Raw genomic sequence first — 27,516 nt, 5'->3', positions numbered from 1 at the left:
GTATCCTACACAATTGTAGAGTACACCCGGCTAAAAGGAGCTCAGTGAGCACAATTCATGTTTTCACACCTACTTTTTCAACATGAAGGCTGAATCATTCACAGGAAACTTTTCTGCTATTTATATATAGTGTAATATTGTTTTAATGGGAAACTAGCCAATTGGTTATGACAACTGAGCTGCAGGATCAAGGTCCTTTGCTGTTCTTTCAGAAAGTGCTACTAATTTTGTTCACAGCACAAAGGAAGATGAAAGGACAATATGGCATCACTCTGCTGTGCTCACATTTCACACAGATTACAGCCAAAATAAAAATACATTTGTAATCTTGCACCCAATCTCTTCCAAAAAAAAAGTTCAATTAATAGACTCCCCCCTTCCCCCCCGCCAAAAAAAAAAATACACACCAGTCACCATACACTCTGCATCTGTCTCATCCTGCAACAAGTAACCCAGAACTTGGTTTGCGCTTGCTCTTCAGCCCTCCAGTGGACATTGGGACTTTAATGCTGTATTCTGGGTCTTGAGCAGTCTTGGAAAAGGTGGCTATTGAAACCATATCTTCTCCAATATCCACCTGAGACCTGCGCCTGCAGATGAACAGCTTCTTCAGAGCCCGTTGGAAGTCCCGATTCAGAAAGGCGTAGAGCATGGGGTTGATAGTAGAATTGCAATAACCTAACCAAGTTATGATCTTGAAAGCATCAACCAGAACTGCGCTGGTGGAATTGGTACCTTTAGCAGCTAGCCATACATTCAGAACAAAGTAAGGTAACCAGCACAATATGAAGACTGAGATGATGATGCTAATTGTCCGAGTGGCTTTGTTTTCCAGCTGCAGGTTGTTCTGCCTCTTGCTGTTGGGATGGTAGTGAATTTCAAGGGACTGAGACATGATGCGGGTGGCCTTGAGTCGTGATGCTCGGTAGATGAAGAAATACATGCTGCACATAATCATGAACGGGACAAAAAACGCCAGGGCAGAAGCTACAATGGCAAAAGTCCAGTTGGTGACAAAGATGCACTCTTTGCCAGCGTCAAAATCTACACCAGGTATCTCATTCCAGCCTTGCATGACTGGTAGGAAGGAAATGAGGGAGGAGTATACCCAGACCATGCAGGTCATTATGATGCACCTGCAAATGGAAGAGCAGGAAGGTAAAAACTTGGGAGCACAAGTTATTCTGAGATCTTCCTTTGAAAACAGCTGACAGTAATGATACTCCACAGGGGTGTGGTGGAGATTAGTCAATGCTTCTGAAGAGGTAAGTATAGAGAAGCCTGAGACACAATGTTTTGGTCCAAATTTGAACATTTCCAAAGTCTGGATTATTTGGATTAGGTTTAGGTTTAGGCCAGTCTGTGTGTCAGGGACCGATAGAACTGTTTGGAAAAATAACGGGGAAACATTGTTTCAGGGAATATTTTCTTTTCTGTTAGAATATTGAAACATTTTAAAATTTCCAACCAGTTGTAGGGTCAGGAGGTGATAGTCAGCTTACGCGTTTAAGATGTGATGCCCAAACTTTGCAACCCTTTGCCACAGCTTAGCAGGGCTCTCAGGCCCACTCCCTAATTTCCCATCTAGATTTGATTTTTTTTTTAATGGACACATGCAGCCATATTATTAGCTAGAGCTCTTATCTTGCTAGAGAGTGATACAACTAGATTGCTGGCTGCAGAGGGCAAGGCCAGGGCACCTGGAAAGTCTCATTTACCTAAAGTGTCCCAGCAGCCCTCTCCTGTGGGTTTCCTATGGAACAGTGGTAGGAGCTTAAACCTGCCCTCACCACTGGAACTCCTGGGTTAGGATGGGGAGGGTAAATCCATGACATGCCCACACCTTGAATGCTGTATGCAGTTCTAGTCATCCCATCTCAGAAAAGATGTGTTAGAATTGCAAAAGGTACTGAGAAGGGCAATGAAAATGGAATGGTAAAGCTTGTGTATGAGGATAGATTTAAAAGACTGGGATGGTTCAACTTGGAAAAGAGATGATTCAAGGGGGGAATATGGCAGAGGGCTAAAAAATTGTGCCTGAAGTGGAGAAAGTGAATAAGGAAGTGTTATTTATCTTTTCACATAACACCAGAAACAGGGGTCACCCAATGAAATTTATAGGCAGTAGGTCTACAACAAACATAAGGAAATACTTCCTCACACACTGCACAGTTAACCTGTGGAACTCATTGCCAGGAGATGTAGTGAAGGCCAAAAGTATAACTGAGTTCAAAGAAGACTTAGATAATTTCATGGCTAATAGCCATTGATGGACCTGTCCTCCAAGATGATCAGGGATGGGAACTCCATGCTCCAGGTGTCCCTAAACCTCTGATTGACAGATACTGGGACTGCATCATGGGGGATGGATCACTCTTAAATTGCCCTGTTCTGTTCATTCCCTCTGAAATGTCTGGCACTGGCCACTGTCAGAAGACAGGATGCTGGGCTTGATAGACCATTGGACTGACCCAGAATGGCCATTCTTGTGTTTTTTCAGAGGTCCCACTACCTACATTTTCCCATGCATAGCTGAAACATGTAGGTGGGCCCACTGACTTCCTTGTGCCTGCAGATATTTATGAAGCCTGTAGCACTACCTAAAACTCACAACCAGCCAAATAATTTTGCAACATGTTCCTAATTCAAAAGGGGCATCATAGAAGTGCATGCAGGCCAGGGCAGCCATGAGGTTCTTTATACCTTACTGCATCCTCCACACCAAAAAAGCACAAAAGTAGGGCTCTTTAAATGGTGCAAAGGGCTGCTTATCAAATACGGATCAGATTTTGGGTGGTGGCTGCGAATGGCTCATCTGGAACTGTCAGGGTCCATAGTAAGGGTGTGTTCCACATCTGAGTAAAAACTCTGAAGGATTTGGGCACTCAAAAATTAGCTCTATAGGGAGTTAAATATAAATAAACTAGTAGCTGAAAGCCTGTCCTGTTGCACAGGTGTGGCATTTGGGCCAACTAATCCACCATCTGTGCAGTCTCCCTCACAACCAATGAAAGTGTTGCATGCAAATTAGCTGTAGAGTAAGAGTGGTGATTGGTGGTTACCTCTGAGATCACAATGGTTTAGGACTCTTGGCATGGAATACATGCCTGACTGTAGCTGGACATGGGTGTAATTCATAACATCAAAATGTCTGAGAACTTAAAAATTGGACAGTGATGGACAGTGAACCCCAGTGGTGACTGAACCTGATGATATTCTAAACAAAGAGAGCTCTCTGCCATGCCTGTTGCTGTTTCCATCGCTTCACACTGTACAGACATTCTAGGCTTCAGAGTGACAATCCTGGGATCTTATTACATAGATACTATTTTAGAATATGAGACTCGATAGGCTGTGTCTAGGTACTTGTATGGGCTCTATTACTGTAGTATTTGACTGCCTCACACTCTTTATTTAGCCTCACAACACACATCTGTAAGGCAGGGCAGTGCTATGATCTCCATTTTCTAGATGGCGGAACTGTGACACAGACACTAAGTGACTTGCCCAAGGTCACACAAGAAATCTGTGGCAGAGCAGGAAATCAAGTCCCTTGCTAGCACCCTAACCACTGGATAAGTCTTCCTTTCAATTCTTGATCTTAAATTATTCTTTTTTGAATGGATGCAGTGCTTAGCGCCTATTTGAATTTGAGGTGTAAGAGCAGAGATGGCAATCTATCCAAGTTAGCCCTCCAGGGATGTTTAATGTTAAACCCTGGAATTGGGACTGATGATGGAACATCTGGCAGATCCTAAAACCTCCCTCTATTTCCACAATCTTTTGAGAAGTATACTCGCCTTCGACGTGACATCCTCATTGAATAATGATAGGGGGTCACCACGGAGCAATATCTATCCAGACTGATAAAGCACAATGTGACAATGGACGCCGTGCAGAACATGACATCAAAAGAGATCCACACTTTACAGAATAGCTTCCCGAACAGCCACATCCCCGTCACCTCATAAATTATGCTGTGGGGTGGAAAGAAAGAGAGACCACAATATATTGTTACAGTTGAAATGATTATTTTTCTGCTATAGAGAAGCCTATTTACCCAAAACGCAAGTTAACGTTGTACCCTGTTGGCAAGATTAGTGAAAATATGGCAACTTCTATTGAGAGACATTGAAATTTTGTTAGGAGGCAAATTGGAGTAATCCCCAAGTTTGATGCCCAAGGCTTTAGCCTGATATGGGACATAGCTAAAGTCCCACTTATGCTACCAGCTGGAACACTGTTTTAATGGTATCCCTTGGCATTGTTGCAGTTTCAGTACAGATCACCTCTAATTTATTAGTATTTTCATATATTGTTATGTTTGTCACAGGCTTTTTCAGTGCCTCAAGAAGACACTTATGGAACCAAAACGAGAGAGCTAGTCTTCACAACAGCTCATATTTTTGAACTCTTTTTGAATGAGTGATCAAATCCTCAGTTATGTAAGGCGTGTATTTTAAGATTCCAAACCATGGAAACATAAAGTCTAAGAGAAAGTTACTGCAGAAGCTAAGGACCTATATAAAACTGGTAAAAGTAGGAAGAAGCAAATTGCAGCCAGGTAAATGTTACAGCATCACAGCTTACACAGCCCGTTATACTCCTGCCTCAAGCTTCCTGAGTGGTTACTCATTTGTTACTGTTTCTCTGACTTTGTTGGTAATATTTTGGTACAGGTGAGTCGTTTTCACTGGCTTACTTGTCTCCGTGAGTCATTTATAGGCTAAATAACATGAGAACTGGAGAAAATATTTCCTTCACATCTTCATTTTTGCCCATCTAAATCTGGAGCATTGGAAGATCAATCTCATCTTTTGCATTGTAGAATTTTTCAGCATGCTGGATTTTGCCTCTTTTGTATAAATTTTTTTTATCATCATCTCAAAAGATAATGTCTTAATTTTTTTCTCAGCCACTGGCAGTAGTCAACTTAGTGGCAAATTTTGCCCTTTTGGCACTATGCTGAAGAAGAAAATTTATATTAGGTTCTAATTGGCATTTTGATGTATTATCTGGATGGTGCTGTTTTAGATTGTGTGGTTTTGTATTTGACAAAGACAGATGTCATATGTGATTTAATAAAATTGAACTGCATAGTCTCCTCAGGATATTTCAATTCCTGGGCTTGGAATAGCTTCCCTCCTCCAATGTTCCAAGCGTCTTTAGTACTTTCCATCAGATCTGCCTCTTCAGATCTCATGCATTTTAGCTTCTGGCTAATGGGATTCATATGAGAACCCCAGTTGTCATGTTATTTAGCCTATAAATGACTCACGGAGGCAAGTAAGCCAGTGAAAACCACTCACCTGTACCAAAATATTACCAACAAAGGCAGAGAAACAGTAACAAATGAGTAACCAGTCAGGAAGCTTGAGGCAGGAGTACAACGGGCTGTGTAAGCTGTGATGCTGTAACTTTTACCTGGCTGCAATTTGCTTCTTCCTACTTTTACCAGTTTTATATAAGACCTTAGCTTTTGCAGTAACTTTCTCTTGGACTTTGTTATGTGACACAGTGAACAAGTCACTGCCTTTGTGAGAATTAATTCCCTTCTTCCCTGCAACTGTATAGCTTCATAGTCTCTTAGCACTAAAACCACAGCAGTTGCTCTAACCCGACTGGAGTTCTTTCAGCTCTGCTGGCTAGAAAGAGGAAAGGAATAAAATCTATATATAAAGCTTTTTTTAAATGCTTGGGTTTGGCTTAACTAATTTCATTAGTATTAATTAAACTACTTTTACAGGTTACAATTGTTCTGCCTCTTCAGGATGGTAATGGCACTCACTGTGTTAGCATCTGTGCTACAATATGAGCTAGACGCCCCAGTCAGTTGAGGATGTTGTACAAACATTTATCTGAGGAGTTAGGGGGAGCTCTGTGTGTTGTCTTATATGGCCCCGTTACAGTACTATTTGAGCACCTCACGGTGTATAACATTTATCCTCACAACGCCCCTGTGAGGTAGGCAAGGTCTGTTATCTCCTTTTTACAGACGATGGAACAGATTCACAAAGGCACTTAGGGGCCTAAATCCAACATTCTGGTGACGTTCTCAAAATCACTGCTCAGCAGCCACTTAGCTCCTGATTCTCTGAGCTGCTGCCAATCAGTATTTGCAAAGCTGCTTGAGTCCTGATGCCTCCCCACCTCTAATGACCTGCTCAGAGCCCTAGTGCAAGCCAGTTCCCTGGTGGCCCTGAAGCAGGATTTTTGAAGTAGGCATTCCCCTGCCTACCTCGGCCCAGGGTATGCTCTCAACCTCACAACTTTCCTGTTGGACATCTTCCACTTTGTAACAGAGCAGGAACTAGAACCTGCATCTCCTACAGCCAAACAGAGTGCCCTAACCAGTCAGCCAAATGGATAACATGCACACTCTCTAGACACCAATAATCTTCTAAAGCTTTTTACACAGGAGGAACCATTCAGATTTAAAATAGATGCATTTAGGGTCATACAATGGGCTTAAAATTAAGTGACCTGGCAAGCCAGAGTTTTAAAAAGAAATCAAATGTGTTTCATGCCAAAGCGCTCTGCAAAGTACTCATATACATCACCCCTGAGATCTAGCCATGTCTGGGATGGAGGGCAGCAGGCAAGCACCATACAAACCACACAAGAGTTGGGGAGATGACATTTTGGCTAAAGACGTCATGACAAACTCCCCAACCTTATGAGAAGTGCTATAAAGCTCCCTCTCTTGAGATGTTTAAACTGGACAAAGAGCTCAGGCTCTCAGGAATAATCCTGTACTGGCAGGGTGATGGATTAGCTGACCCAACTGTTGTTTCCCTCTAATTTCACCTTTTTCTAAAGAATAAAGGTGTTATGATGATATCAACAGTGACATCAGCACAGCCTGTCCATTCACTACCAAGCGCCAAATTAGGGGCCATTAATGAAGGAATAATATGAGATTGAGAGTATCCAATCTCTATGCTACACATATGCTGTTACCATTCCCTGAAATGTTCCGATTAACAAGAGGAGAAGCATCCAGACGGGGTAGATGCTAGTGCTGGTTGAAAATTTTTCGTTGTAATAGTTTTCTCTCCTGAAAATGCAATTTTGTTGAAATTGAAATCTTGTCCTGGAACATGTCAATTTTGACAACATTTCTGATAGGGAAAAGAGTCAAAACCAAGCATTTTAATAATGTTGAAATGTTTTGTTCCAAAATGCTTCATTTTGACTATCATTTGAATTCATTTTGTTTAACTTGTAGATTTAATATATATATTTATTATAATGTTTCCACATTATCAGAATGAAACATTTTACCTTATTAAAACAGAACATTTTGATTATTTTAAATTGTAATATTTTGGAATTTTCATTCCATGAACAATCTGCTCTTTTCATTCTGATTTGGAACAAAAACAAATGTGGAAATCTCAGAATTTCCCACAGAATAGAAATTCCATTTTCTGGTCAGTCCTATAGGCACTAGTGGACATGGAGAGAAGAATTAGGGGCTGATTGCTAACTTTGCTCACAGAATAGTACCTTACTCCACAAATAGCTTCATTGATTTCAGTAGGAGAATTTGTGCAACAAGGTACTACCCAATGTACAGGTGGCAGAACCTGTCTTTTAAGCCCCAATACTGCAAAGACTTATGCACATGCTTAACTCTAGGCACTGCGAGTAGCTCTAGTCAACCACTGAAGTTGATGTAACTACTCAGAGTGTGTACAGTTAATCACCTGTGTAAGTCTTTGTAGCAATAGGGTCTTAGTTAGCAGTGCACTGTAGGAAGGCCAAAGAGTTTGAGACATAGTATAGATGCCAATCTGAGTACACACTGCCAGCTGACCTGATGTCTTCTTAGTGGTGATATCAAGTACTATTTTGTAATGCTTGGGAAATACAGATACTGAACAAATCAGAGAAATTTCAACATCAGAATCACACTTTTTTTTTACCTTCTTGCTGCATCACTCATCTGAAATCAAGTGAAGCATTGTATGAGGGTCCCTTTGTCTCTATAACTAAACCTCTTTTCTTTCACTAAAGCTGGCTAAGGAAGGACTGAATGTTCCTTTCATTGAATCACGCAGGCTTGTTCTTTTTGGCATGTGGCTAATGAACAAAACAGCACAGCATATCTGATCTGCTGCAATTCAGCGTAAGAGCTGAAACAGCCAAGCTGGAAAGTTGTGAACCTAAATCCACCCCTATTGTACTTGTGGCATCAGCTAGCCAGCCTATGGCAGTCTTGATTCTACTCCAAAGATGTCATGCTGCTTGACAGAGGGTCTCTATAACCTTCAAGTCCCCATATGTGATGTCCATAGTATCTGAGCTAAGTGCATACCGAGAACTTCCCCATTCTGGGAGTCTGTGACACAGAGACCCTTTGGCAAAGGTTCCCCTGTTCTTTGCAAACAACTCTCACCTCAGACCTGACAAAGTCACTACACCAAACATGTCTTACAGGATATTGAAGGGTCAGAATCCATTAGCTATGGATGTAAGATTTTAACTACAGTTTCTCCTGAGAACTTTTCATATAGGCGCAGAGTCCACAGCTTGGCTTGGGCTATGGGGCTGGCTAACAGAGAACAATACATAGCTAAGAGGAAGCTGGGGTAAACAGATAACCTTGTGTGTTTCAAGTCAGTGAGCGGAGTCAGCATAACTCCAAATGTAATTGGGCGTCCTGATCGCGAGTTATATACACATGAAGTGCTGAGAAAGGCCTCATGGTTACTCCCTAATGCAGGGAGGAGATAGTGGTACAATACTCCTCAGATCCTAGACAAAGTTCAAGGAGAGGCCTAATATGATTGACATGAGTTATGACACCCTCCCCTCACAGATGTATGCCAGTCCTAGCCCACAGAAATGCAAGAGTAAACTTATAAACAATTGTTATTGTTAAGTACTAATTACTGCTTTTTCAATTTAAATCTCTAGGAATGTGCCTGGTGGTCAACCAAGAGAGCTGCTACCTCATTCCCCTGGACCCCAAAATTAGGATTTAACCTATATACTTTAATAGACATAGTTTGGGGACAATTACCTGTGTGTCACCAATATGTTAATTTGGGCCATTAGGTAATCTTTTAGACCATTGGCTTATTGTTCTTATCTTGTCTTGCTGCTAGAACCTATCCAGGGGCTTGGCAAAACCCATCCCCGTCGCTTCTCTCCGCCCAATGAGCACCATATATAATCTATAGTAAGTAATTGTTTTGCAGTGTCTCTGAGCCTGATATGCAAAGTGACACTCCGCCAGCGCTGTGCGTAATAAATTCCTGTGCTTGACTCTACACGGTGTGGATTATTGGTCCATCAATATTTATCCTTGAGGATCTACAAGGAAGTTCAGAATTCACAAGCTTCACAATCATTGCGAGATGAATGTACAGGTAATGCTTGGGGAATAATATCTTTATATTGAAAGTATGCTCTATGAACTCGGAGTAGAAATTAACCATTAATGTGCTGTGGCGACGGTCCATGTGGGCAGGGGGAAGTCATCACCCTGCCCTGCTTGGCTGGTGATACAAGGCCAGGCTCAATTGTTTAGCCTTGCACAATACTAAAACTTTCAGTGGGAACCCGTCAGGGGCAATGGCAAACAACTGAAACCCTATTCACTGCAGCACATTTAGAATGATAAATGGGAGCATTTTATTTTAACATGCTGGGAGTGCTAGTTGCCTTTAATCAAAATGTCCATCGAGCGCCGTCTATGACTCACCTCACCATGGTATTTGAGCCCACCGTAAAGTATCAGCTAACAATGCAGGGGGAATATTGCTAAATGCTAAAACAACAGATTAGAATCCTTCGGTCATGGATGAATTCCTCCACTAAGGAGCATGTTTTTCTGCCCGATGTTTGTTTTCACCTTCCCTTTTCCAGTTAGAAGTGTTGTGCTGAGCTACTGGGTGCGATGGGCTAGCTAACTCTTTCTCCCCCTAGTGGCTGGCTTGCATAGTACAAGAGTCCTTCTACTGCTGAGAGCTAATGGAGAGTCTCTATTAGCTGAAATGGGATTTTGGAGGCAAAAGTTGCTGGATTCTGTGCTGGCTGACAACAGTGATGCCTATTATCTGCAGCACTTTGATGTGCTATGTCAGAGTACCTGCAGCCTCCTAACTCCCCGAGCCTCGCGGTAGTTCTGTGGTCCCCTGACATAAAATAGCTTTCTGCTGGACCCCTGTGGTGCTTAAAATGGTGCCTTGCCTAGCAGGCTATTTTTTGTTCACCTCATAGTTTTCCTGATAAATATGGTGTCTCTCTCCTAAGTGGGTTATTTTCTCTCTAACTGTATAATTAAGTCATTGGTTGTCATGGAAATACTTCCCCTCTTCAAATGCCATCTACCAACCCCCCCCCCCTTTTTTTCCCTCAGCCTCTACTGCTCCTCTTCCCTACAAGACATAAGCACAGACAGATTACTCTTTGCCGAGTACCAGTTTCCTCAGCCTTTTTTGTTACCTCCATTTCCTTGGAGGTGACAACCCCTCCATCCCTCCCTTCTGAGCTCTGCTGCTGACCCATGAGGAAATGTGGCATCAAATTCTCCACTCCTCCTTTGCCAGGAAGAAAGCCCCTCCTAGTTCGGGGAGGTGAGCATTTTGCTTGGGAAATGCTCCCCCCTGCCCGTGGTGCTGCACAGCAGTGCTGGCTCTAGCACTTCTTCTCACCCTAACCAGGAAGGCTGTGTCAGCAGGTGGATGGCAGAGAGGACATGTGGGTAGTTTGGTAAGTGGGAAGCTCTTGCAGGGAGAGCTCTTATTGCCCTGAAGGTCCAGGAAGGGATCCCCCTGGCCGCAGGAAGAATGTGGGAACTCCAGAGGACTGCAGTGTGTTTAAGGGTCATGCACAGAGTGAGAGGAAGAAAATCTGCTGGAGAGGAAGGGCTGGATTGAGAGGAAGAACCTGTCAGTTGAGTGGGAGCAGGGAGCCTGACTTATCTGTTGGAGGAGGTGGGGCTTGTTAACCCGCCACCACAGGAGACCCAGGTTCCACTTCCAGCCCTGGTGAGTTACAGGGGAGGGATAGCTCAGTGGTTTGTGCATTGGCCTGCTAATTCCAGGGTTGTGAGTTCAATCCTTAAGGAGGCCATTTAGGGATCTGGGGCAAAAATCTGTCAGGGACAGTACTTGGTCCTGCTGTGAAGGCAGGGGACTGGACTTCATGACCTTTCAAAGTCCCTTATAGTTTTATGACTTGTCCCTACTGCAAACTGGCAGGGAGACATGCTGGAGAAAGGCCCTCAGCACAGAGCAGAAGGTAGGGGGAGGCAGTGCCCTCCCTTCCAGTGTGGAGTCTTGAGAGAAGGAGACTAAACTGGCCGAGGTAGCAGAGTCTGCTCTGGACTCCAACAGGGACATGGAGGTACCAACAAGCCTGAGGAAATGGGGGTTGGCAGAGAGACTGCTGGAAGCACACCCCTGTTGGGTACACTGTAACAGCTGTTATTAGTTATCCTTTATTTGTGATGCTGCTTTCCCTGCTCCAGACAGCTGGCGTTAACATGGCTCCTTTTGTCATGGGCACCATCAGGAAAGCACCAGCTCAGCCCTGGCCCTAGGGATTCCCCAGTTCACTTGTGTTCACACTGCTAGGGGGAGCTTGCAACAGCAGAGCACTGATCACAGCCAGTCCCCTCTCTGGAGGGAGCCATCAGGTGTGTAGGCCCAGCTTGGCAGCCTCCTCGCACTGCAACGAGTATGTAACTGCCAGCTACTGCCTGACGCCACCCACCCTGCCTCTCAGGCCAGGCAGCAAATCATGATCCCACTCTCCCCACTTCCTGTTCTTGTGCCATTTTGGCTTGATCCTGAACCGTGCCCTAGCCACGTGCACCTGGCCAGCCTCAATCTGCAAGGAACTGCCTGCTGACAAATCTGGGGGGCCCTTTTCAGTACAGAGCCTGTATACCAAACATGGGCTCTGACATGCTTCCCCTACCCCCACCACAGCACATAATGAGGACCCCACTGTAAACGATGCAGAGTCTCTAACCTTACTCCCAGTGAATTCACTGCCAATATTCCCAATGACTTCCCATGGGCCTGAAGGAGGGGAGTGGGTTATTTCATCATGCAACCAAAGCCGGAGCTGTTGGAATTCATACACCCAACAAAGCAGATGTAAGAGTGGGAGGAGATAGAAGCATGGTGCCAGTGATGATGTTGGAACAAGAGCTTACCGGACCATTGCATTTTGAGGCAATATTCAAGCTTTTGAAATTTGATTATGTTCTGCTTTGGAAGGAAACCCAAACTGTAGAATATTTGCATGAAAACAGAAGCATGTGGATCCTGTTATTGACCTGGAATGCAGGAACCCCGAGTTCATGTCCCACCTCTGCCTGATTTAGAGCACAGACTTTCAGCCCAGTGCACTCGACATCAGTTAAAGCAGGGAGCTGACCATTGGTCTCCCATTCCCAGGTATGCTAACCTCCCAGGTATAGTCACACTCTTCCCCTGTTCCCAAAAACCTTCCTGATGAAAGTTTTGTACCAACTGCTGCATCTCTGTTAAACATTTCAGCGATGGTAAAACAGTATATAGAAAATACTTCAAGCCGCTCTAGCTGGAAACTGAACTGAGATTTCCTGAGTTTGAAACTATGACAGTCTATTCAAGTCTTGGAAAGGGTAACTTTAACTCTCTTCTAACATCATTTTCATTTTCCTCTGAAGCTATTGAATAGGCTTCCACTCAATTTGTAACTCTCTCCTTGCATTGCTGATGTCTGAAAGCAGATGCAAACTCTATTTAACCAGCTGGTTAAAGTGGGTTTATGGCCATTTCATTTCACCAGAGGAGAGGAATGCAGTCAGAGCACAGTGGTGAATCTGGCCTAAAAGGTCTAAAGCAATTGGTCTAATCCCACCTCGTTAGTCTTTTTAGCCTCATGTCAATAATTGGAGCCATGACTTTGTTGTCACCAGTCAAAGTGCAGTCAGAGTACAATAATAAAGGGAAACAATCCTGATCATTTTTGCCTTCTCAATGCAGACAGCTTTAAACAAAACAAAAAATTTTAATCTTCAATTTATAAATCACGTGCAGATCCAGACAGCTGACAATGACAGCAATTGTCCTGTTCTGTTTATGTAGGTAAAACATTTATTTTGCAAGAACATCACTCCCCTCCTCCATTGATGTTTGGATTGGGCTAGAAGAAATATTAAAGAGGGTATTACTGTGATAAAAATAGGATGTATAATTTAATCTTTAAAAATATGTCAGGTTAATAATATAAGTGTTATGTGCTACACGGTTAGGACATTTTTTGAATATATGAGCTCAGACTTTTTCTCACCCTGGTTTTATACTGGTTTAGGTACATTGACTTCAGTGGAGTTGCTCCTGATTTCCACGAGTGTAAATAAGAGAACAATCTGATCCAAGAGATTATCTTAATGGAAACATTATAATTATTAAATTGAAGACTGGAACTAACTGAGGGCCTGATTTTGTATTCCTTGAGCACACAAAACTCCTATTGCCTCTAGTGGTTTTTGTAGGCTCACAAGGAATGCCAGACTGGGCCCTGAGGGAGGGAGAGCACATCTACACTACAAGCCGGCTGAGAGCAAACCTGTCTGGACCCTATGGGTATGTATTCAGGCAGCTAGCTCAAGCTGCTGCTAGCACTACCCATAGCTACACTGCTAGTTTTAGGGCACTAGCTCAAGCAGAGCTAGCATGTGTCCATCTACTCATGTGGGAAGCAGGCTCCTAGCTGCAGTGTAGACGTACCCTGAATGTATGCGTCATTATTCCCATTTTACAGGTAGAGAAACTGAGATACAGGAAGGTGAAGTGATTGACCCATGGTGAGTTTGTAGCAGTGCTGGGACTGGAGCCCAGGCATCCTGTTTTCTATGCACCATTTATTAGACCATTAGACTTGCCTCCTTCAGAACTAAGCCCTACTGAATGCCATCAAATAAGTGCATTACTAGCAGGTCTTACCTTACAAGCAATTCTTACCTAAATGGCATGACCAGACAAGCAACGAGGAGATCTGCCATGGCTAAGGACATAATAAACATGTACGTTGCGGTACGCAGCCTCCTCTCCACCACAGGGCAGATAAAAACCACTGTATTCCCAAACAGAGTGATCAAGTCTATAAAGGTTAGTATTAGTCCAACAGCCACCTCCCGGGGACCAATGCCTGCCCCTGTCCAGTTGCCATCACCTCTTACCCAGGACAGGGCAGTGGAGGAGATGTTGGCGAGCGATGATGTATTTTTGTCCATCAGCATCTTCCCCCAGTGTTCAGAGCTGAAGCAGAGAAGAAAAAAAACACAGACTTTGAAGCAAATTAATTCCAGGTCTATGGAAGAAAAGATGAAAACTATAATTATGTCTCATTCACTTAAAAAGTCCCACGCACCCTCCTGAGCAATCTGCCCTCTCTGTGTCATTGTTACCGATTCACTGTACCCAACGATAATGTTACATATGTGCCACACTGGCTGAAAGGCATCATGAAAATTAAAAGCCTTCCTGTGAATGAAAAGCACATCATTAGGTGAAGCCTGATACAGGGAAAAAGCACTGAACGCTGGAAAAAGAAGCAGTGGGAATCTAGAATTAAAGCAGTTTTGCTAATCCCACTCACCTGGGCTGAGTAATCTTATTTGATGGGCAAGTAAAATATTTTCTCATTATCATCTTGGTCATTATCAAGGTGGATGAGAAGATTTTTTTTTTTGCCTAGGCTGGATACATACATAACCCGTTGTTCAGTATGTGATATGTCACACACACACACACACACGCGATGATATGGGTCTGTTACAGCTCCTAGTCATGGAATTTGGTCCTTGAGGTCAAGCTGTAGAGGTTTATGCTCTTATCTGTAGAGGTTCCCAGTTGTGATCAGAATGGTGGTATAATATGTATTCATGGCTAGAGAGTTGGAAAATGGAATTTCCATTTGGGGAAAATGTCTGACATTTTGACATTTATTTTCATTCTGACTCCGAATGAAAAACTGAAATTTACCACAAAATGGAAATTCCCACAAATTTTGATTTGCAGACATCAAACCGTTTCAGTTTGATAATGTTGAATTGCTCCATTTTCATGTCAAAGTGTTAGTGCAAACACATTTGAAGAGGGTCAGTAGACACGTACTGCTGCTCTGGTACTATCCATAGCTGACATTGCAGTCACAAGCTAATAGCATACATATGTCACAGCAGCTAGAATTCACTTCCATAAACTCAACTAGCCAAACCCAACCTTCCGAGCTCTTGGAGAAGCTCTAGGTGTGACAGAATACACCCCTGGGTTCACACCCTCTACACTATTGTAATCAGTTTCGTACAAGGCATGTCTTGCAAGGTATCATTTGAAAACTCATAATTTGCTGGTCAATATTGTCCTGACAAAATAAGTGAGGCAACATTCTATGTGACATTATAAGATTTCACTGTATGATGTTATTAACACATGTTCCAAACCCCACACTCCTGACTAAACTGAGGTTGGCAAACAGGTCTCTCCTAAACAAAGGAATATATGCTCTGCTTAATTTGCACATAACCAGTAAACAGAGTCATCAAGCAGGAAGGGAAACAGAGAAAGCTCAATCAGGTGAGAAAAAGCCATCAGGGAACATCCTTCCACATAGATATTTTATGTTCTAATGCCCAACTGGAAATGTTTTTCAAGAGGGGGGCTGAAACTATACAAAAGAGGGACAAATACCCAACCCCCCCTTCCTTCCTATCACATTCACTGCACCTGAAAGTGACCAAGGAAGCGTTCATTGGACTTTGGTGTAAAGGTCCTGACCTACAGGGTTTGGTCAGTAAGATGCTGAAATCATGTGGTGAAAAACTTTGCTTGAATCTTATATTGTTTGTTAAGTAAGATAATAATAAATGTCTTATCTTTATTTTTCTTATAACCATTTCTGACTTTTATGCCTCATTATTTGTACTCAAAATCTCTCTTTGTAGTTAACAAACCCGTTCTACTGTTTTTTTTCTAATCCAGTGTGTTTATATTGAAATGTCTGAATAACTATTTGAGATAATAAGCTGGCATCTTATTCCTTTTTAGGAATACATTGATTTAAAATATCCTGTACTGTCTAGGAGAGGGCTGGGCAGTACACGACATACATTTCTGGAGGGAAATTCAGGGCTGGGGGTGTGTTGGGGTCACCCTGAAGCATAACTCAGGCTGGTGAGAGCAAGAGTGTGACTAGGTGTGGCTGGCAGGCTGCAGTTACACATAGACACTCAGGGTGTGACTTGCACACTGGAGGTTGTTTGTGAGTGGCCCAGCTGGGAGCGGCTGCAGCAAGGCATTGTGAGGCACCCAAAATTGCAGGGCAGGGTGACACAGCTGCTCATTAGTCTGGATTATACCCTGGCATGTCACACTAGGCACCTGCTAAAACGTGATGCATTAAATCAAAATGAAGCCCACCTAACACCAGCTAGCCCCACACAGTATTAACCCATCTGCAAAATATCAAGCCTGGCCCTCAGAAATGCTTCCTCGCCCACCTGCCAAAACAACTCTCCAGCCACAAACCAAAGTCAATTCCTTCCCGACACCTGCCTCCCATCAAACACTCCAAAGCCTAGGACTTTTGATGCTCTGGCAAAACCACACGGGGAAGCAACTTCCAGACCCTGGAGCCCATATTTTCTAAAGTGACTAGTGATTTTAGGTGTCCCATTTGAGATGCTTCAAAGGGGCTTGATTTTTGAAAGAGCAAATAAATGAAGGATACTTTCTGAAAATCAGCCTCTTTCAAGATGTCTCAAACTTTGCACTCAAAATCACTAACTCTTCAAAACATAGGCTCCTACAGTGAGAATGCCCTGCCCCAAGCACCCTCTCTATCAAACTAGAGGGTTGTTAGCGTAGCTGCCTCACGCGATTACTGCTGTCACAGTATCACATGCCAGACGAGCAAGACAGTCCCTCAGATTGCAGGACTCCAACCATTTAAGGCTTTTTTCACTTCAAGCCAATGCTTTAAAACTCACCTGCAAATCCAGTGACTGTCAGTGCAAGTCACGAGGAACTTGTGCCGGTGTATGTACGGATAGCTACTGGAGGAATCTCTCTGAGGAATTAAGAACCTCCAAATAACCGTGGCATTGAGATTTAAGTCAATTTTTCAGTTCTTATAGAACTATAGAGCGGATGTTCTTTCCAATTTCATGCACTTCAGTTCCTAATAGTCTAGGAGGAGCTGAAGGTTAGCTGAACTCATACGTCAAAATCCAAGACCTCAGGGGAAAATTACTTTTCCATAGATAGCACAGCCTTCAGCTTCTAGTCCAGCAGGGGGTCATGTGTGACTGTTCATACATACAGCCAAACATTCCCTGTTCACACAGACAGTCAAACATCCTTCATACTATACCCGGGGCAGGTTAATCTCTGAAATTTAGCAACTGAAACTTGAAGATGTAAATTAGAATATGCAGAGTCCTACTTTTGGCTCTTGATTTGTAATCCACTTTATCGACACAGACGTATTTCAGTGAGTGAAACTTCCTGGGAGCTGGTTTCCCACCATGCCCCCTGTTTCCCATTATCAGAACCTTCCTTGCTATCAGTATCTAGCACAACTACCAGCTTTTGTTTGCTTGCTTGCTTCTGACATAATCCATATTTTTCCTTTCATGGGGAAAAAAACTGATAATCTTATATGAGCAGCACATTTTTCATATCCGTGAGGCATGCAACATTTTATATTTAATATGTTCAGCTATAACCAGCTCCCAGGAAGTTTCACTCACTGAAATACGTCTGTGTCGATAAAGTGGATTACAAATCAAGAGCCAAAAGGTAGAAATATGCATATTCTAATTTACACCTTCACATTCAAGAGGCTAAATTTCAGACATTTATTGTTAACCATACTGCTGTGTCCATATTATATTTTTTCTTGGATGAGTGTAGTTGCACAGTGTGCACATGTCTTTGATCTGGATATGAACACAACTGTATAGTTAAAATAAATGCATAAGAAACAGGCACTTCTGTATGCATTTTCAATATGTGTGCTTGTGTACATATGTACCACACACACACCCTACATTCTGTATTCTCTCCATACTGAACTTTGTATTAACTATAAATTGGTTTCTAATTAAGACCTCTGCTACATAAAACACAGTGGAACTAACCATGTGTAGCCGGCTTTTGCTAATTGTGGTACCTTTTAGACTGGAGAAAAGAAAATCTACTTTGCCCTTTTCTAACATCCTTTCCTCCCTCCTCCATTTGACCTTCCAAGTTTTCAAAAATAATAGTAGTAATCCATCTTTTAGATGCTAACCACAAATAATGAGGTAATATTGACACTGCTAGATTATAAATTCCTTGTTCCTCCTCATGTCATGCCAATTAAAGTGTTTAGGTGAATGTGTTATCCCAGTTGATGCAATTGGATTTGGGGAAAAAAATGGTTCAGTGAATGGATGGATAGACACACATCAGAACACAAGACCCAGAGGAAATGCAATGCCTGTGACTGGTGAAACACAGCGGGCAATGAAGGGAGTCAGTGCACGTGCACTCACCTTTCCTTTCCTAAGTCTCCTGGCTTGAAGTTATTTCCGTGTTGTTTCCAGGAGAGCGGCAAGGTGGAACAGCGGCATCTCCTTCTCCATCAGTGAGTGTGCGTCCAGGGGGTGCCTCCCTTCTGCAGCACATGGGCACACGCAGTCCTGGACGGCTCTGATTCAGCAAATCCTACTTTTAAAAATGCACCTGCTCTGCCTACACATCCTGGGCTGGCTGCAGAAACGGAGAGAATGCGAGACTCGCCCACCCACCTGCTCCAAGTGGCGGCGTTAACACCTAAGGCCACCCGGGGGCGCGTCCTCGTCAAAGCACCGAGCGCTTCGGTTTCCTGCCGCTGGCCGGGCTGGGGCTTCCTGCCCTTCGCTGCTCAGTGGGTCCGGTGCGGGAGGCCATTGCAATTGGCTTCTGTGCTTGCAATAAGCAGGGATTGCTTCGTGGGCGGGAAGCCAGCGAATTCTCTCCCCAGCCCCACCCAGGCTGTACCCTGGGCCCCTCCGTGTCCGCAGCACTAGCGCTCAGCCCCTGGCAGCTACTCAGTGACCAGCCCCAGGGAATCCCCCTCCCCCATCCATTGCCTGGCCCCTGTCGGTCACTGACCAGCCCAGGGACTCCTCCCTCCCCCATCCATTGCCTGGCCCCTGTCAGTCATTGACCAGCCCAGGGAATCTCCCTCCCCCATCCCTTGCCTGGCCCCTGCCAGTCACTGACCAGCCCCAAGGAATCTCCCTCCCCCCATCCATTGCCTGGCCCTTGTCAGTCACTGACCAGCCCCAGGGAATTCCCCTCCCCCATCCATTGCCTGGCCCCTGTCAGTCACTGACCAGCCCCAGGGAATCTCCCTCCCTCCTCCATTGCCTGGCCCCTGGCAGCTACTCAGTGACCAGCCCCAGGGACTCCTCCTTCCCCAATCCATTCCCTGGCCCCTGTCAGTCACTGACCAGCCCAGGGAATCTCCCTCCCTCCTCCATTGCCTGGCCCCTGTCAGTCACTGACCAGCCCCAGGGAATCTCCCTTCCCCATCCATTCCCTGGCCCCTGTCAGTCACTGACCAGCCCAGGGAATCTCCCTCCCCCATCCCTTGCCTGGCCCCTGCCAGTCACTGACCAGCCCCAGGGAATCCCCCTCCCCCATCCATTGCCTGGCCCCTGTCAGTCACTGACCAGCCCCAGGGACTCCTCCCTCCCCCATCCATTGCCTGGCCCCTGCCAGTCACTGACCAGCCCCAGGGAATCTCCCTCCCCCATCCATTGCCTGGCCCCTGTCAGTCACTGACCAGCCCCAGGGAATCTCCCTCCCCCATCCATTGCCTGGCCCTTGTCAGTCACTGGCCAGCCCAGGGACTCTCCCTTCCCCCTCCATTCCCTGGCCCCAGTCCGTCACTGACCAGCCCAGGGAATCGCCCTCCCCCCTCCATTGCCTGGCCCCTGTCAGTCACTGACCAGCCCCAGGGAATCTCCCTCCCTCCTCCATTGCCTGGCCCCTGTCAGTCACTGACCAGCCCCAGGGAATCTCCCTCCCCCATCCATTGCCTGGCCCCTGTCAGTCACTGACCAGCCCCAGGGACTCTCCCTCCCCCATCCATTGCCTGGCCCCTGTCAGTCACTGACCAGCCCCAGGGAATCTCCCTCCCCCATCCATTGCCTGGCCCCTGTCAGTCACTGACCAGCCCCAGGGAATCTCCCTCCCCCATCCATTGCCTGGCCCTTGTCAGTCACTGGCCAGCCCAGGGAATCTCCCTTCCCCATCCATTCCCTGGCCCCTGTCAGTCACTGACCAGCCCCAGGGAATCTCCCTCCCCCATCCATTGCCTGGCCCCTGTCAGTCACTGACCAGCCCAGGGAATCTCCCTCCCCCATCCATTGCCTGGCCCCTGTCAGTCACTGACCAGCCCAGGGACTCCTCCTTCCCCCCATCCATTCCCTGGCCCCTGTCAGTCACTGATCAGCCCCAGGGAATCTCCCTTCCCCATCCATTCCCTGGCCCCATCAGTCACTGACCAGCCCAGGGAATCTCCCTCCCCCATCCATTGCCTGGCCCCTGTCAGTCACTGACCAGCCCCAGGGAATCTCCCTCCCCCATCCATTGCCTGAACCCTGTCAGTCACTGGCCAGCCCAGGGAATCTCCCTCCCCCATCCATTCCCTGGCCCCTGTCAGTCACTGGCCAGCCCCAGGGAATCACAGAGTCATAGGATCACATGACTGGCAGGACACTGACAGGTCACCTAGTCCAGTCCCCTGCTCTCATGGCAGGACTAAGTATTATCTAGACCATCCCTGACAGGTGTTTGTCTAACCTGCTCTTAAAGATCTCCAATGATGGAGATTCCACAATCTCCACTGCTGGAGCAGCCCCAGGGACAGCCACACCAGCCGCTGCTCCAGCAGTGCCCAGCAGTGGTCCGAGGCCATCCGGAGCAGCCGTAGTCCATGGCCCCATGCAGCAGTCCCTGGCCAGCTGGCTGCAGTAGCCACAGTCTGCTGGCCCTGGCAGTGGTCCCTGGGTGGTCAGCCGGAGCAACCGCAGTCCACGGCCCCCAGCAACTGGTGCCATTGGCCCCAGGTTCCCCCCCTTCCGCAGCAGCCCCATTTGTTCCCCCCACTGCTCCTCCAGCACCTCTCCCCCAAGATTTAATCACAGTTATTTTTCATATAAGTAATGGACACATCACAGGTCATGAATTTTTGTTTATTGCCCATAACCTGTCCATGCCTTTTACTAAAAATACCCGTGACTGAATCATAGTCTTACTCATGAGAAACAGGACCTTCCTGGAGGTGTGTGAGGAGCTTGCACCAACCCCTGAGCACCAGAACACTTGATTCAAGGAAGCCATACCTTTTGAGAAGTGGGTTGGTATTGCCCTGTGGCGCTAGCTATCTCGGACAGCTATAGGTCCATGTCAAACCAAACTGAGGGTGGGAGGTCCACTGTAGTGGTTGTGGTTTGTGAGGCAGGTAACATTGTGGTTAGCCCATGGGTAGTTGGTGTAAGTAACATTCCCGAAAAAATAACTAGTTTTGAGAGGCATGGGTTTCCAAACTGCTCAGGGCCACTGATGGAACTCATGTCCCAGTAGTTTGTCCCACCATAAGGGGCAAGTGAATAAGTGAACAGGAAAGGGTACGACAGTAGAACCTCGGAGTTACGAACACCAGAGTCAAGACAAACACCTCATTTGGAACTGGAAGTATGCAACCAGGCAGCAGCAGAGACAAAAACAAACAAACAAACAAAAAACAGTACAGAACCGTGTTAAATGTAAACGGCTAAAAAAATACAGGAAAAGTTTAAAAAAATATTTGACAAAGTAAGGAAACTGTTTCTGTGCTTGTTTATTTAAATTAAGATTGTTAAAAACAGCATTTTTCTTCTGCATAGTAAAGTTTCAAAGCTGTATTAAGTCAATGTTCAGTTGTAAACATCTGAAAGAACAACCATAACGTTTCATTCAGAGTTATGAACATTTCAGAGTTACGAACAACCTCCATTCCTGAGGTGTTCATAACTCATAACTCTGAGGTTCCATTGTTCTGCAAGGCCTTGTGGATCACAGAGGCAGATTTATGAACACTGAAGTGGGGTGCACTGGTAAGCTTCACGACGCAAGTGTGCTGAGGAGATCAGGAATGTAAATTAAAGTGGAAATGGGGACTTTATTCCCCACAAACAAAATTGTCCTGTATAGTGTATCTGCACCAACTGTTATTTTGGGGGACCTTGCACACCTGCTCATGATTTGGCTTATGAAACCATACCCTGTTGTCTATGATCCTGGGAAAAGGGATTTCATGTTCAAACTAAGTAGCTGCAGAATGGTCATGGAATGAGCCTTTGGTAGGCTGAAAGCTCGTTGGACATGCTTACAGGCATGTTTTGATGCTAATGTGAAAAACTCAGTTATAATAGTCCATGCTGCATGCTCCACAGCATTTGTGAGCACAGAACAGAGTGTTTTTGTCCCGAGTGAGCTCAGGACAGATCTGGTTTGAGAACTGTTTACCAGGCAGCCACATCCAAAATACATGCATACAGATCTTGCGTCCCAGTAGGCAAAGGAAATTAGGGACACCATATGTGCATGCATCATGGCACAGCAGGAAGAGAGAGATGATAGCAGCCTTTTGCTTATGCCAAGGGATGCCCTATCATCCTTTTCTTTTGCCTGCTGTCCATGTAAATGAGGGGAAATATTTAGGGACCCACGTAGCATTATGACAGTTTTGTTCCATTTTGAGTTGCTGTTAATGATGTTTACTGTCCATCCCCACGAGTCAGAGTGCACACATTAAGTAAGGCAATTATTGCTGGGCAACCACTTTGTGTTATCGGGTTGGTGTTGGTTAGCTGCTTTTGATGCTAGCGGCTGTATTGTTTATATGCTCACTGCTCTCTCTCTCCTGTTTTGTCTAGATGGTCAATAAACACACTAACAAAGAAAGACATTGATTCCACCCTTTACTGTCCATGTGTGGGGCCCAAACAACAAGGAAGGTCATACTCATGAGAGGGGAAACAGACAAATTGTAAATTTTAACACTAAGCGATAGCAGATGGAGCTTTATTGTCAGAGAAAAACACCTCTGAATAACAGTAAACCACAGTAAATAGGGGGAATGTATAAACTGGTATAAACAAAACTGCAAAAGTAAAATTATTAGAAAACTATTATCACTGCAATATTGTGCAAAACAGACCAATGTATTTTGTAAAAATAACTTGAGCACAGTGAACACCACTCACCATTTATTGTCTTTGGTCCCCTTCCCCTTCTCCTCCTCAGAAGGGGTGAATACTGGGTGAAAAGGTCTCTTGGGGAAATGCGGGTACATCTCCTCCAAGGAGTTTTGGGGTCTGGTACAAGCTGCTGTTCCTGGATTCCAGAAGGTCCAGCATTGTCCTCCTTTCCAGTCAGAGGGGTTTCTGTAGGAGGACCGTACGTGCTCCATAGTGGCAGCCAGTGGCAGTGGAGCTGGGGCTTTGGCAGCAGGTGGACACTGCACTCTGTCAGCCACCAGTTCTACTAATCACTCCATTAAGGGAATGCTCCCATTCCTTTTTATGCCTTTCCTCCTCCAAAAAGCAGCCAGCCAGTCTTCTCCTGGGCAAGGGAATGGTCCTGTCTTGCCCAGAAGAAATCCAAGTGCTTCTGGTTCCTCCTCTCCATCCCAGCAGGTGGGTCCTCTATAGCCCTGCTCCTATTCCCTGCCCATGCCCTCCTCTCTAGGGTTCTGCTTCGGGCCTCCTGTTGGAATGGGCTTGCTGTTGGAAGCCGCAGGTCCTGCCAATTCAAAGAGAAAAAAACATTATATTTTAGTCCTTGGGAAATAGCTGAGAAATCCTCCCACTTAACATGATTTTTCTGTAGAAGGCCATAATGTTGATGCTGTTGAGCATTCCAGGTATATAACTTGTCTCCACATCCTTTGTTCTCAACCAACTTTTACGTTCCCATGAGGAAGTAGCAGACACAAATAATGGTGAGAAAAAATTATTACTGTTTTTAATTATTAAAAATCTTACTACTATATCAAGGGATTTTATGAATTTTCAATGTTAGTAACTTCTGAAGCATTCGTAGTGAAGTAGGGAAATTTGTTCTAGGGACCATGTTGCTGCTTTCTATTTAGTTCCTTTAAAGACTGGCCAATATCTTGAGAACATTGTGGTTTTCAAAGTACCGAAATGTAAAAAGCAGGTGGCTTTCCAGTACTGTGCAGGCGATCCAGAGAGATGTTTTGGCTAATGATCACCCCTCTACATATTTCTGAACGGTGGGGTTTGGTAAGCGATGATGGTAGCCCAAGTAGATTTCCACTGCTGGTGAATCTCAAGAACTAGCTGGGGTTTCTATTGCACGATACATTTGCTGAAATATGCTTGGAGGACTGGGATCACACAAACATGGAAATAGTCTATATTCCCAGCTATGACAGGGAAAGGAGGCCCAGCCTGTGACTCCAGCACACACAACACCCTGGCTGACCCAGAATGCCCTGTGTCCCCGGTGCCTGCCAAACTTCAGGGGAGTGAAGAGGGATGGAGAAAGACACTGCATTAGCTTTCCTTGAAAATTCCCATGCAGCAGCACATGCTTTTGACTCAAGCAACGGAACAGGGGCACTTAGCGATTTTCAGTGTCTACAAAACTGGCCACTGAACCACCCCATGCACCAGGCTTAGCCAGCATCGGTCTCAGCTGGAACAAAGCAAAGAGTGGAGAGAGTCTTTCTTCGGAAAGGTTGCAGGGACAAAGCTCAGAACCTGAAACTTTTGGTTCAGGCAACTTCAAAGAGACCCTGGACTGCCATTCTAAGACAGAGAGAAGAGACCATTTCACCCCCCTGCTCTGGCCAGGATTTGCTGCATGGGTCTCTACAGACACAGTGCAGAGTGGAGTGAAAATACTGCAAATACTGTTGCTTTTACAAGGACATTGTGAACCTCTTCAGGCTCAATACAGGGGTGTTGGACAGAACCTGATCCAGTTCCTTATAGAAGGGTGACATACAATATCCCATGCCAGACCGATTGCTGGAGTCCCTGGCCCTCCTGCGTAGGAACGTCAGATGCTTCCTTCATTCCTTGCACTGCTTTGATGCCTGGTGGTTGCCCGCCCACATCAGCCTCTCTGAAATATCACTGGAAATATGAATATTCCTACTGCTCCAATAATGGAGTATGATGGTGATGACTCTGGGAGATGGAAGTAGGAAAGTGTCAGCTTTTCCTCTTACTTCCATTGCCCAGAGTCATCACAGTGGTGTTTGTGAGGGGTTGGACCCCTTGGGAAGCCACCTGATGTGCTGAGATACCACTGAGTCTACCCGTTCTGCCAGCACGGGCCCCCTTTAACCTGTCTTGCTGAGCCAGGCTCTTAAAACCTCCTCTAACACACCCACAGGAAGGCCACATCCAGCTGCAGATCAGCTCTGGGAAGGCTCAGCTTCAGGGACTTGCTCCAGCACTCTGATGTCCACCTCCCTTGGAGTGCAGGCCCAAAGATATATTATAAAATTCGCTCACTCCCTAAATGTGGAGAGAGGTGTGCACACTTTTTACCTCTTCCCCCAGTTAGAAATTACAGAAACTGGGTTTAATAATAAACAAAACAAATTTTATTAACTATAAAAGGCAGATTTTAAGTGGTAAAAGGGCTAAAAACCAGAACAAAGCAGATTACTAAGCAAATGAAATCAAACACGCAAACTAAGCTAGTTTCACTAAAGAAATTGGTTACAAATAGTATTTCTCCCCCTAGATATTGTTGCAGGCAGGTTGCAAAGTTTCTGTGGTTCAGAGTTCCAGTGATATTCCTTTTCAGACTGGACCCCTGTCTCAGTCTGGACTCCCCCCTTGCCTTCCCTTTTGCAGTCTTTCTTCTTGGGCAGCCAGGCCATGGAGAGGAGGAGTGCTGTTTGCCTTCCTCCCCACCCTTAAATGGGATTTACATAAGGCAGGAATCCTTTGGTTCCCAAACTTGACCTCCCTTCCCTTGCAGTGGAAAGTTACAAGGGCCATGGCTACACTTGCAAATTTGCAGCCCTGCAGCAGGGTGTGAAAACACACCCTCTCCAGCGCTGCAAATTGCGGCGCTGCAAAGCGCCAGTGTGGTCAAAGCCCCAGCACTGGGAGCGCAGCGCTGTACGTTATTCCCCACAGGGAGGTGAAGTATGGACAGTGCTGGGAGAGCTCTCTCCCAGCACTGACGCTTTGACTACACTTAGCGCTTCAAAGCGCTGCCGTGGCAGCGCTGCCGCGGCAGCGCTTTGAACTGCAAGTGTAGCCATAGCCAAGAAGTCCCAGATAATGTTTTAGTATCAGGTGACAAGACCACCTGACTCTGTAGTATCACAGCATCCATGAGTCAGTGGCAGTATGGAGGGTTCACAGGAAGGCCAAGCTTTTCAGTCTATTGTCCTTGCTGATGGGCCATCCACCCTGTCTGGCTTTTCCATTGTTGTATCTGACATGTTAGCAGTGGGTGTCACCCAAAGTAGCATAGTTGATATACAGATATATAGTCAATATTTCTAACTTCAGATACAGAAATACAGACTGGATAATCACATTCAGTAAATCATAACCTTTCCAATGAGATCTCATGTGAGCCATCTTGCATAAAGTATATCTCAGTTATGTCATATTCATATCATAAGCATATTTTCATAAATAATGTGGAATGACACATCACAGTGTTCTTTGCCCAGATGTTGATAAGCACCCAGGTATGGTCGGTGGGCCAAGCGGCTGCTCTCAGAAATTCCTCCATGGCAAGCTGGTATTGCTGTGGGGAAAAAAGTGTGTAGCAGGAAGCTGTTTGGAGGTGGTCAGTGCAGCATGCTACTCCGGGTGCATACAGGGGACAGGGACCTTTATAGATCAGGTTAGAGGTCAGGAAGAAAAAGAGTTCAGCGCATTGCTGGAATGGAAGTGGAGAGCTACGGAGAATCGAGTCCAGATCCAAGCTCCTTAACACTGTCCACACTGCAAACTGGCATGGTTACGGAGCCATGCTGCAGCCTTATTTACCCCCCATCTCTCAGGCATTTAGGGCTGCTCATCCTCTACTCAACTTGAGAAACATGTTTCAGGGGTTTTATTGTGGGCAATAGGGGACGGACAATGCACTAAACCACACAATGACAGTCACTACTGTAACCATACCCTTAGGCTCTATCTGCGCTATGAGCCAGGGGCATGACTCCCAGCTCGCGTACACATCAAGCTAGCATGAGTACAAGTAGCAGTGAGTGGTGTCAGTGGAGGCCCAGCTTAGCCAGGCCAACTACATACTGTGATGTGAAGAACCCTTCAGTGCCAACTAAAGGGTTCACTGTCATGCAGCAGTAACTCCAAACAGGCCTGACAAACTCACTACATCTAGCACACCGCTTGCGTGTATTCATCCATAAATGATGTCCTGTGAGGTCTCTAATGAATAGAGTGACCAGATGTCCATT

At 45.4% G+C, this 27,516-nt stretch overlaps 1 protein-coding gene and 1 long non-coding RNA gene across 4 annotated transcripts in view; both read right to left on the bottom strand.

The window, feature by feature from the left end:
• Positions 1-32: 32 nt before the first annotated feature.
• LOC120405921 (histamine H2 receptor-like) lies at positions 33-23,520 on the bottom strand. 3 transcript variants are annotated; one of them, XM_039539860.1, is made up of 4 exons: positions 23,297-23,520; positions 13,974-14,270; positions 3,801-3,977; positions 33-1,136 (listed from the first exon to the last, which is right to left on the bottom strand). In XM_039539860.1, exons 1-4 carry the CDS (start codon positions 23,500-23,502, stop codon positions 434-436), a joined length of 1,383 nt encoding a protein of 460 aa, XP_039395794.1. In that variant the 5' UTR covers positions 23,503-23,520; the 3' UTR covers positions 33-433. The 3 variants fall into 3 exon arrangements, with proteins under 3 accessions (XP_039395794.1, XP_039395795.1, XP_039395796.1); XM_039539861.1 differs by lacking the exon at positions 23,297-23,520 and adding an exon at positions 18,551-19,077; XM_039539862.1 differs by lacking the exon at positions 23,297-23,520 and adding an exon at positions 18,806-19,077.
• Positions 23,521-23,525: 5 nt separating this feature from the next.
• The window catches only part of LOC120405923, a 33,283-nt gene continuing 29,292 nt past the window's right edge, over positions 23,526-27,516 (bottom strand). Inside the window, exon 3 of the long non-coding RNA XR_005598989.1 lies at positions 23,526-23,834. This is a non-coding gene — a long non-coding RNA (uncharacterized LOC120405923). The remainder of the gene's footprint in view (positions 23,835-27,516) is intronic.

This window comes from Mauremys reevesii, linkage group 5 (assembly GCF_016161935.1).
Source record: "Mauremys reevesii isolate NIE-2019 linkage group 5, ASM1616193v1, whole genome shotgun sequence".
Lineage (NCBI taxonomy): Eukaryota > Metazoa > Chordata > Testudines > Geoemydidae > Mauremys > Mauremys reevesii.
The sequence above is the reverse complement of the archived record's forward strand: the minus strand, read 5'-3'. Positions and strand labels throughout refer to the sequence as shown.

Excerpts from the sequence above, each read along its gene's own strand:
- LOC120405921 (XM_039539860.1), bottom strand. The coding sequence starts at position 23,502 with ATGGAGCACGTACGGTCCTCCTACAGAAACCCCTCTGACTGGAAAGGA. Across the intron at positions 14,271-23,296 it reads GGGACCAAAGACAATAAATG|CTCTGAACACTGGGGGAAGA; the intron begins GTGAGTGGTGTT and ends TCTCTGCTTCAG. Across the intron at positions 1,137-3,800 it reads ATGAGGATGTCACGTCGAAG|GTGCATCATAATGACCTGCA; the intron begins GCGAGTATACTT and ends TTCCATTTGCAG.